At 50.8% G+C, this 11339-nt stretch overlaps 4 protein-coding genes across 4 annotated transcripts; 1 reads left to right on the top strand and 3 right to left on the bottom strand.

Moving 5' to 3' along the window:
* Nucleotides 1–1044: 1044 nt before the first annotated feature.
* On the bottom strand, nt 1045–1757 carry CMQ_3313 (uncharacterized protein; the record flags this gene model as incomplete). The annotated part of the gene is made up of 2 exons (XM_014319251.1): nt 1045–1355; nt 1496–1757. The coding sequence occupies 2 exons, from the start codon at nt 1755–1757 to the stop codon at nt 1045–1047; spliced, it is 573 nt and encodes a 190-aa protein (XP_014174726.1).
* Nucleotides 1758–2779: 1022 nt separating this feature from the next.
* On the bottom strand, nt 2780–4259 carry CMQ_3445 (uncharacterized protein; the record flags this gene model as incomplete). The annotated part of the gene is made up of 4 exons (XM_014319383.1): nt 2780–3065; nt 3375–3751; nt 3844–3900; nt 4071–4259. The coding sequence occupies 4 exons, from the start codon at nt 4257–4259 to the stop codon at nt 2780–2782; spliced, it is 909 nt and encodes a 302-aa protein (XP_014174858.1).
* A 1990-nt stretch (nt 4260–6249) lies between these two features.
* CMQ_3842 (fatty-acid amide hydrolase) lies at nt 6250–8083 on the top strand (the record flags this gene model as incomplete). The annotated part of the gene is made up of 7 exons (XM_014319780.1): nt 6250–6406; nt 6518–6801; nt 6887–7103; nt 7177–7312; nt 7369–7662; nt 7721–7908; nt 7968–8083. The coding sequence occupies 7 exons, from the start codon at nt 6250–6252 to the stop codon at nt 8081–8083; spliced, it is 1392 nt and encodes a 463-aa protein (XP_014175255.1).
* Nucleotides 8084–8498: 415 nt separating this feature from the next.
* Nucleotides 8499–10826, bottom strand: CMQ_4039 (het domain containing protein; the record flags this gene model as incomplete). The annotated part of the gene is made up of 1 exon (XM_014319977.1): nt 8499–10826. The coding sequence occupies one exon, from the start codon at nt 10824–10826 to the stop codon at nt 8499–8501; it is 2328 nt and encodes a 775-aa protein (XP_014175452.1).
* Between the last annotated feature and the right edge of the window lie 513 nt (nt 10827–11339).

Here is an 11339-nt window from a genome sequence, read left to right as displayed (position 1 = left end):
TCTATCATCGTGAAGACCTGGGTGCAACAAGTGCAGAGGTTAGGGCGGCACAGTTCCTCTGGAAGCTCATAGTTGCATGATATCTTAGAGGTGAATGGTCGTATAGCGTTGGAAGCCATTGTGGCATTGGGTGATTGACATATGTGCTGTTGTGGTGTTGAAGCCCGTAGAACGCATTACATTTGGTGAGGGGCACATGCGGAGAATTCAAGCGCTTGTCAGGCATCCACGCATAATCTCCATCCCCACCAGGCGACAAGCAACTGTCTGTCTATGTACTTGGGCTGAGATTACATAATATTACTTTAGGGATTTAGGCAGCCTCCTTCATGTAGAGCGTCCAAATGGTGATGAAAACGTGCGTTGCTTTAATCAAAAGTGTTTCTGTCACTTTAGCCCTGCCAATCCGGCTTCTTATTTTAGGGCGGGCATAGGGGCTAAGCACGCTGGCACAGGCGCTAAGTAAGATAAGATACCTATGCACAGGGGAGCACAGGGCAATACAGGTGCTAGCTGCGCCATTGTGTATAAATTGCAAGTAGAACTCGGGAGCCTAAAACTTCTACCTAAGGAGACGAAAAATCGATCCGATCGACTTCCGTGCTGCCTTTGCCGAGGGGCCTACCCCAAACCAGGCTGCAGCAGTTCCGCTGAAACAATTCTCTTGTTTAGTAATTGATACATCTCTTGCTAAACAAAAATTTGGGTCTTTGTGAGGAGTGAGTTTGATATGAATGGCCTCTATATATGGTAGGTGTGGCCCAAATTTGTTGTACTGAAGGCTCAGAGAGATTAAATGCTTGAATCCCAAATCTTTTATGGCCCGCACGTCAATATGAATGCTGTTGATGGGTAGAATTGTGAAGTCATGTCTGGCGCTTTGTGAGCTCTTCTGGTAAACTGCTCTACCGTTCCTGGCAATCATTCGTCTCACTTCTTGAAAATACAAGGTAGTCAAATGCGATGATGTTAAGCAATAGTACGCAATACGCCTCTTGTCTCTCAATTCATTTCATACAAAGCTCGGCATTAGCCCACACTCACCTATGCGTCAGTATTGATAACGCTGACCACTATGTCTACAGTATTCTTCAACCTGCCCAAAAATGGGCTGTGGCCTGCCGACAATCGGTGTGCCTTCATTCCGGGCGTACCATTGATCATCTGTTCTTGCACAGCCACAGGGATAACTCGGTCGTTCTCGCAGATGATGTACGACTTGGGGATCGTAATGTCACTGGGAATGAAATCGACCTCTGTCTCAAAGGCGTCTTGCGAATGCGTTGTTATCAGCTTGAACGCTCTCTTGGACTCCTCTTCCGTGGCGTCATCGTAAAGAGCCTGGCGGCCACCCTCTTCGTTGATTGTAGTAAGCTGATTCTATACCGCAAGCATCATGTAAGCATATAACTATTCGTGAAATTCAGAGAATGGGACGTAGAGTAGCTTGCCTTGATGTAGAGTTCAGAGGTTGTCATCCACTCAGGATATTTACCACCAAAGGTGGTGATAAGATCCCACCCACGAACAGGAATGCTAAAGGCAGCAAGAAAGATGATATTTCGGAAGCCTCCTTTAAGGCCCCTTGCAGAACGTTCGGCGACTTCCTGGTTCTGAACAGCTACAGTTGACGGAATGCCGCCATAGGAATGAGCGACGACAACAATTTCTTTGCCGGCCTCGAAGTACGGCACGGCTGTCCTGAGAATCCTCTCCTTGTCGGCCTCCCATGTTACGCCCCTTGAATCTTCGCCCATTGCGAGCATCTGGGGTATAAGGCACTCATATCCGCGCTGTTCTACTCAGTAGTGCCGTCTTCAGCGGCTGGTAGCAGATTGGTGGATGCCACGCCCCTGTAACAAAGAGGATAACTGGTGTTTGGCCAGTGATAGACGACATAATGAGCAGTGGGATTGGGTTTTTTTTTTTTTAATTCTCGTAAGCAACCTGGTCAGGAAACCATGCTAGGGTGATATTTATTTCAAGGGAAGAATAAGCGAGGCATAAGATAGCCCACTTATGTGCAGGCCATCTACAGAGTAGGTACGATATATATAGCTTGCTCACATGTGTATACTATGTAAAGTGCGCGAGATACGGAGTAAGTTTGTGATCATTACTAATCCATATGTACTGTCAACTTTGTTCGATCAGGGCGAAGTAGTAATTTGCAATGTGTATTTATGCATCTGGTGTGGAACGGGCCGGGGTTTTATAACAATCGGTCCACACTTGAGAGTCCACTTGCGAAACTTCAAGCCGAAGCGAAGCACAAGACGTAGCGCTAGCGCTACTATGTAATCTAGCGTCATGAGAGCGGAGGCGCCCGCCATTAAGGAGTAGAACGCATCCACTATGATTACGACTTGGGCAACGGCGACTTGTGTTCCGTACGACGTACGTACTCTGTAGAGTAGTAACAGTGACATACTGCTGCACCCAGCCTAGAGGATATAAAGGCCGCAAACCCCCATATTAGACCACTTATGGAAACAGGGCACGATGGCATCGAAGATCGATAAGGCAGGTGCTCCCTTATCGTACGCCTATAGAATGCGGAATGTAGTCTTTGGCCCCCGGTGACAAGGTTCAGAGTGGTATTCTGCTCGAGCTTTGTACGAGTATTTGCGAAAGCGCCTGGAACTAGGACCATTGTGCCTCCTATCGCCAATTGGATAATAACGCAAACTGTTGCCTAGATAAAAATATGTCTTCTGTCGTGAGTTATCTTACATTTCCATCTAACCAGGTTTGGCCTTGCAGTCAATGCACCACATAGCTAAACGTTCGGTTTCGATTCCACCCAGGTGATGGCTTTCTGCACCTTGATTGTGTCCAGAGGGATGGCAGCTTGCGTGCTTGAGCTGTCGTCCTGTGCTCCCTCAATGGTCGTGGCCAAGTCTCCCGCATAGGTACTAGGCCACAAGACCGGTTCCTCTGTAGAGTCGTTGCCATGCAGACGCATGAATGAGTCCCTTACCTTAGGCTTCGCACTGTGCTTTAAGTTCGTCCCGCCTCCAATTGTTACAAGCTCGCTCGTATCGCCGGATTTATTGGACGGTGTGCTGAAAAGGCGGCCGAACAGTAAATGTACCACTGGTTGCATCGTAGGTAAGCAGGCGCAGAGTAAACCGATCGTCAGCTCGATCACTGTCCAGTTCCAGGAGGGCGTGATTAATCCTAAGCCGAGGTCAGACGCGTTTCAGCTAGTGATCGCCAAGTATAGGCAGTGCTTACTAGTAAAATTGTCTCCTCTATGAAGTAGATCAATAATCGATTTCAGTCGAATGCAGCTGCAAACCACAACGCTTGTTCCCGTTAGTATGCGGTAGGCCCAACGACGGTGTGAAAGGGCAAAGGACATGAAAGCGTACAAACTGCCTAGCAGAAAGATTCCTGCGATAGCAATCTTTTGTCCGAAGCGAATCTGCAGCCTTAGAACCTCGAGGACTGGCAGAATGAGCATGAAAGCATCCGTGATAATGTTAGAGATTGAGCTTCCCAGGAAGAACTGATACTTGTTCAGGCAGGTTCCTCCTTCCATGAACGGGTCCCAGGTCTTGCGGATCGGCCTGCACTGAAAAACGCTGACAAGAATACCAGCAAGCCAGAAAGCTATCGTGATAGCGCCAATGCACCATCCTCCGATTTCCATAAGCCGAGTCGGGAAGATGCGGCGATACATGAGCAAAATGGCGGCTTTGATCGTACAAAGACACGTCCCGTACACGATTTCGGTCATGAACAAACACTGATAATTCGATCAATCAGAATTATTGTCTCAGAAGTGGCAATGAGGTAAAGTAACAGGGCAACTTACTAGCAAGGCATGCTTGTACATACTTTTGTCTTCTGCCAAAACCACTGCCATGTTTCTTCCAACGCCGCCCCAGTAGACGGCTATGTTGTCAGTTGGGTTATAATATTGGGGGGAGAGATTTTACAAAGAGTATAGTAATCGGGCAAGCCTACCGGTAATTGCAATACCCAAATTGAACCACAGAAGAAACTTCACGAAAAGGCAGATTAGCGTCTGACCAGGTCGTGAGTGGACAGCAAACATAGCTTACCAGAGATATCAGAGTCAACCAATCGTCCCAGCCGTATGATATGTGCTTCCGCTTCCTTGACCAGAATCTGGCGGCAGTAATGATACCAGAAATGGGTATCATTGCATAGCTGATTCTAGCCAGGGTATGACCTTCATTGTATGCAATGTACGAGGCGGAAAATCCGGCAGTTGACGTTGTCGATGACATTGCAGTTGAAGCACGAGAGACTTTCTCTAGCGCGGCTATCTTACAAACTCTTTATACCATCTGAATCTGAAAAGGGACCGACGATGAACACCCCTTAGGCCTGTCTCGTCCCAGAGTTGTTTTTAGCCACTTGAGGAGCTATCTCTTTCCAATCCTTTCTTTGGTAAACAAGCAGGTGACTTCCACGGAACAGTGTAAAACCCGCTAGCTTATACGAGTAATGAAACTGGATTTCGTACTCCATACGGAGCACTTCGTACACTTGTACGAGTAGGGTGATTGGCTTATTCTACGGAGAAAATTTAGGACCTCAATGTATGGTGTCGCTCCGCTATCGACTTCCTAGCCTACATACGGAGTAGTATTTCCGGCCTTACAAAGACTCCACACGACCCCTTTCCCAAATCTTCAATGAGACTGGTTTCGGCCGATACTGGAAAGAGTTGTACGCACAATGGGGATCGCTCTGGCTAAGGTTAAAAACACAACTCGGTTTTTGACTCCCGACTGCACAGACTCGTACAGGATGATTTGATATACTCGTACACGTAGTACTTCGTACTGGTGAACATTGAAAGTAGCAAATAGTATAAAGTAGAGTAAGTCAAGGTGCAACATGCCACATTTTAGAGTCATGCTAGCAGGACAGGCGGCTTAGCAGTATTATATTCAGTACAGAGTACGGAGTACGCGTACGGAATACGAATCGCCGAGTCTTCGTACTCGCATTACATACGTCGAAGTACGTCTACTTGCCAGTAAACAAGGCGGCCCCACAATCCGAGAACGCGTTTGCCATGAGCGCCTGTTCGAAATTAGTTTAGACTGCCGTCCTATGTTACAACTCGTACTCCGTACGGAGTACGGAGTACAGGTTACAAGTTTCACATCCTAGGACGTAAGAATTGCCATTGTGGGGGTCAGTGGGTTGATACATACTCTTACGGAGTACGTCGTATGTATCTTACTCGCAAAGTCTCGTATAAAACATTCGGTGTTGTGTAAACTATCATTTTATGCACTCTATTGCGCACGAGTACGGGCTTTTCTAAGAGTGCGAATAGTACTCCGTACTCCGTACGAGAACTCGTATCTTACAAGAATAAGCCTTACAAGTAGGGACCCCCAAGGTGCCGAATAATCCAGAAGAGGAACAAGAGATACGGCTTGTCGGGATTCTTGACCCTAAGGTAAGCCAGCCCCCAACACAGTCGAAGTTTGAGATAGATAGAAACCCCCGTACTGCGTCGTAAAGCCAATATCTACCCTTCAAATTTTTAAGGCATCAGGAATTTAGTAACAGTACGGAGTACAAGCACGGAGAGCGTCACTTTTCTAAGAAAACAACAAGTGTAAAACCTCTCCTGCACGAGTGGGGGAGAAACAAAAGTCAGACCAGATTAACGGTTAACAGCACTATAGCCGTGCGTCTTACGATTGCTCGCATGAAGATATCACCAAGTTCTTGAGACCCTCCAACATATGCTGTGATTAAATGCAAGGACCAGGCAAGAATTACGAACATCGGGTTCTCGTACGGAGCAGATCTTTCTTCGCGTAAGTGGACAGCAGATATATCTTTATTGAGCACGTGGCAATGTCCCCATTCCCATGCTCGCGCTCGTTATGCAATGAGCCCCTCTCGATAATCATTATTGGTACCGGCTTACGGAATAAGATAGCGGCGCATTCCACTACCGTATCCAGATGCTCGTGCACATTGACATGGGTGGCTCCCTATCTAGTCTGTGTGCTCCGTACGGCGGTACTACTACGTATACGGGAGCTCTCCCTTCGCTAGCCCAAAAGAGCATTTAACCGTTGTGCACGGTAGATGCTTCTTCGTCCGGGGTATAAAGTCGAACATACCGTTCACAGACAAGTTGTTAGACCCCTCTCTTCCTTTGAGCGCAGACACGCCACACAAGCAGACAAGGCGAGAGTCGAATACCCCGAAGCTTGCTGTCCTGTCCGGCGTCCTCTCTGCGAGATGGCCGTGCCTTTGTGGGAGACCATGGTGGAGATATGCCGGAAGATTCTCAAGGACTCTCTCAAACCAGAGTGGCTTCTATCAGAGAGCGAGCTGCCACCGGCTGACCAGCTCGATGTGTCCACGTTTATCGAAACTTGCAAGCGGCTGACGCCGCGTGAGCTGGAGATCACCGCGAGGTCCGGCTCATCCCTGCTCGACCAGATGGCCGCCGGCTGACTGACGGCTGTCGAGACCGTCACCGTTTATATCAAGCGAGCACACATAGCCCACCAGCTGACCAACCTCGCGACCGAATTTCTGGTCGAGAACTCCCTGCGAGATGCTGCTGAGCTGGACGCGTACTTTGCTAAGACGGGCAAGCTCATGGGGCCTTTGCACGGCATTCCCATCTCGGTCAAGGAGCATGTCAACATGAAGGGCCGCATCTGTCATGCGGGCTACACGGCTTTTATCGATAATATTGCGTCCGAGGATGCAGTGCTCCTCCAGCTCTTGAGGGCTGCCGGCGCTGTGTTCCACGTGCGGACTAACGTGCCCCAGTCCCTGATGGTATGTTTACATGCTTTTCCTGCCTTGATTGTTTCTGGGGTAAAAGAAGAAAGAAAAGAATAAAGAAACAAAGAAACAAATCAAGCAATTTGATTGCAGCAATTTGATATACGGCACGACAGTCAACCCTTTTAACCGCAAACTGACCAGCGGTGGCTCCAGCGGCGGCGAAGGTGCAATCCTGGGCCTTCGCGGCTCCGTCTTGGGCATCGGCACCGACATTGGCGGTTCTGTCAAAGTCCCGGCAGCTATCAACGGTGGCTATGGCCTGCAGCCTACAGCTCTACGAAATCCATTGATGGGTCTACAAAATGCCAGCCCAGGACACATGGGCGTCTGGCCTATTATTGGGCCACTTGGCAAACAGCCTTGAAGATATTGTTCTCTTCCAGCAGGCTGTCATCGACCAGAGACCGTGGGATATGGACTCCATGGTGGTTCCCCTGCCATGGAAGAGGCTTCAGCCAGCCGCAGCCAGGGACTTTACGGTCGGTGTCATGTGGGATGACGGGTAAGCAGCGACGTCTGGGGTGGAGAAAAGAGTGAAAACAAATAACAATGTTCAAGAATCATCCACCCCCATCCACCCATCACTCGCGGTATGAAATACGCCGTAGAGAAGCTAGAGGCGGCCGGTGTCAAAGTTGTCGACTTTGAGCCGCACCAGCATGAAGAAGGATGGGATGTTAGCAGACAGATGTACTTCCCCGACGGTGGCGCGAGAATTCGACAGCTGCTGGCAGAAACCGGCGAGAAGCACGCATTTCTCACAGACGTCGCTCTGAACTGGGTCGAACAAACAGAACTGACCTCGAACGAGCTATCTATCCTGAAACTTCGGCGAGAGGGACTGTGGGCAAAGTACGTACTGGTTCTCATGCCTCATCGTTCTTCTGACGTTCTTCTAACAATGCTTTAGCTACCATCAGCTAATGAAGGATCGCGGCGTTGACTTTATCTTGTGCCCAAACTATGTCGGTGTTGCCCCTCTATTGGACCATTCTTGTCTCGCATGTCCCACTGGTCTCAAGGCAGACCCGGCCATCGATGTTGTCGGGTCTGATTACACCCCACGTTCGGCCGAAGATAGCCGAGACTACAAGACGTGTATGCCTTTTGCCCACGTTTGCACAGTGGCAGAAACACTCCGGTTAACCTCCTTATAGATGTCCCTGAAGCATATGCTGGCGCTCCCATTGGCCTACAGTTTGTGGGCAAGCGTTTCTGCGACGAGGAGACGGTTGCTGCGGCTTTGTTCGTATCGAAAATTGTCCAATCGTGATACCAGCAACAGAGGCTCTGCATACTATCGGCTAAGAAGGCGAAATTTCTCAGCGGAAGCAGCGTGATCTGTGCGGAAGCGCAGCGGGCAATGCCTGAGTAAGTAATAGGAAAGGTTCTTTCGAAGCAGGGACTCATCACAGCAATGTTATCTCTCCCATTTCTACTATGTTTCTCGAATGGTGACCCGTAATAAATGCACCTTCATTGCACCAGAAAGTGCTATCTGTTTGTATGTTGATGGAACCATAGTCATTGCCCTGTCCTCTGGTACTCATCGTCGTGGGTCGTTTGTAAGTTCACGTCAAATTGGAGTCGGAGAAAATCGGCAAATGATGTACAAACACCGGTCGCGCAGAGTTATGATGTCCTTCAAGTTCTGCAGCCCTCTATCTCGAGTGCGTAACGTATTCTGACTACACCAGCACGAAATGCCGCTCGTCGAGATCGCCCTTCTCCACCTGGACGACGGCCTGGCCGTCCATGAATCCGTGAACATAGGCCGTGTCCACGTAGCGAAACGTCTCCATGGAGCCGTCCGGGCTCTGCGCCTGCTGTCGTCGCCGTAATAGTACCGGCACCTTAGATCCGTCCAGTATTACCACCAGGTCGCCTTCTCGCGCTGTCGCTCGCGCCATCAGAAAGAGGCCACCATCTGTCTGCACAAACGCCCGGCGCCTCATCATTCGTCGCATCATGGCGTAGCAGGGCACTTTGGCTAGCAGGATCTTCGCAGGCGTGGGCATCAGCCACAACCTGTCACCCTGCTCTTCTGTCGGCTCCTCTGTCATCTCGGCTTCGATTTCCTGTTCGCGCAGCTGACAGGCAGCTGCCAGAGCGGTACTGCAGGCCTCCACCTCGTCCGCCGAGAGTCGTGTAACTGGGTAGGCCGTGCAGTCGCCCACGAGCGTGCGCCAGAATGCCTGCCAGCGGTACTCGCCCGTGGGGAGGTACGTAGATGGTCCCATTTCCATCATAGCCGCGTCTTGCCCTTTCTGTTCTATTCCGTATAGAGAAGCCCACTCCCGGAAACAATTAAACACAGTTGCCGCATAGACCGGGTCAGATCCGGGCTCGGTCCATGAACCTTGGCGGAGAGGCGCCACTTGGCCCAGAACGACGCCGCGAAGGCGCAAACCACGCAGCGTGCAAGCATTTCCATATACAGTGTCTGTGCTAGGGACGGCCACCTCCAGAGAGGACGTGCTGTGACTGCACCGGGGCCGACCGGCTGCATAGATGCCGCGCTGGGCAAACAGGATGGATGAGAACTCGTCGTAATAGTCCGGGTACATGCTGCGATCAAAGTTGGGAACCCATGACGGCAGGCCGTTAACACGATGGCTTCTGCTACTGGGAGGAAACTCTTCTTCGTCGTTCTCGTTGTTGTCGCCGTTGTCGTCATCACCCTGGAATGGATTCTGACTGAGGAGATCAAGACAGCCACCGCTGGCCTTGATGATAGCCAGGGATGCGTCAGTGTAGACGTCGGCCACCGATTTGGCGTAGCTAATGCGCGGCAGAAACGCTGTCTCAGCAACCATGCCGAGCAGGCCATAGACCTTATCGCGGGGATCGGTCGAATGGGTCCATTTGAAGCGGGCAAGCACGTCGATGAGGCTGTTCGGCTCTCCCTGCCATTGCTGCTCGCTCTTGTACACGTTTTCCTCCGGCTCTTCTTCTTCCCACCCTCCTCCTCCTTTCATAACGGATCGTTGCAGCTGGATCGCCTTGACCCGCGAAAAGATTCTCGAGAGGACTGGCCTAACCTCTCCATGGCCCCAGAACGAATGGAACGCATCTGCATAGATCTGGTCGCCTAGGAATCGGTCCACGATGGCACTGTCAAAGTCAAGCTCCAGCACATGGTCTTCAGATTCGGGTTCGAATCCGTCCTCGGCCTCTGCCCCAATCCCCGCCACCAGAATCACATGCGGCGCGCATGAGAGCTCCTGAACGATCCACACGCGTGACCAAAAGGGCACGGAGGTAAACGCAATTTTCAGCTGTTGCTCCTGGGCATGACTGATGTACCATCCCGTTTCCTTGTCCGGGGTGTCCTCCCCAATACTCTTATCATCGTCGTCGTCGTCATCTTCCCCCTCCCAATACATCTTAACCTCGTCACGATCATCCTTACTGTAGCGACGCCACTTCTGCATCATGGTCGCCAGCACCGCACTGTCCCTGCCGGCCATGACGCGCATAAGCCGCAGGCCATCTCGAAGTCTGCCAGCAAGCTTCTCCGCTTGCTTAATCCGCTTCAACTGTGCCTTTTCAGCGTCTTCAGCTTCGGTCTCAATCGCAGGCACGGCCGGATCCGGACCCAACCAGGCCAGGTCCGCCGTGCAGCGCTCGTAGATCGACCGCATCAAGTGCACCTGCATACCACGCTCTTCCACGTCGGCCTGGTTGATGCACAGCGCGTCGACCCAGAGCGTGCGGCTGAACGTACGATAGCGCAGATGCCGCAGCGCCGAGTCGAGGTTTGCCGTCACTGGGATGGACACGGCCTCGGTACTGCCATTGTCCATCTCTGCTCGAACGGAGTTTTGCATGGCTACTAGAGAGCCCCACACATAAGAGAGTGCCTCGTAAGGCGGCAGATCGCCGTCGACATCGAGGCTGCCCCGAATCAGACAAATCCGCAGGGGTGATGCCAGTGACGCCGCGGGTTGCAGTCGGAGAAGGCGGATCTCGTGTCGAGCACCGTCAAGTGCGAGTGAATCATAAACAGATAGCATGGTTTGCTTGCGATTGCCTCGTTCTCGGCAGTGAGCTGGATGCACTGCATATTATCGTGTTAGAAGCTTTCGCCATCCTAGGCTTGCTTGGGGGGCGCAGCGCCCTTCTGCGGCCCGTTGCAGGGGCTGAAAAGCGCAACTGGGGCAAGTCAGCCTGTTCGTGGCGGAGCAGCAAGCAACAAACTGTCAGCATGTCGATTAATTATGAGAACTTAGATACGGAGTACAAAGTCCGACAGTGGAAGTCTTGAAGTCTTGATTTATGGTGTTTACCCCTCATCCCGACAAAGAGGGCCACAGCAACACGCACTGATTAGTCAGCCGTACTTGCCCATATATTAAAGTTCAAGTTCTCAGAGCGACAAAAAAACAGTCTATTTTTGGCAATGCGATGACCTCATGCTTGAATGTACAGAGCACGGTATGTACAGACCCTAAATAACATCTTATCAATCACGGAGTATGAAACGGCTCTTTAGGGCTTTACACGTCCTATGCTGGATTCCGATTATC

The sequence above is a fragment of the Grosmannia clavigera genome, assembly GCF_000143105.1.
Source record: "Grosmannia clavigera kw1407 unplaced genomic scaffold GCSC_113, whole genome shotgun sequence".
Taxonomy (NCBI): Eukaryota; Fungi; Ascomycota; class Sordariomycetes; order Ophiostomatales; family Ophiostomataceae; genus Leptographium; species Leptographium clavigerum.
This window is presented reverse-complemented; position numbering and strand designations above follow the sequence as displayed.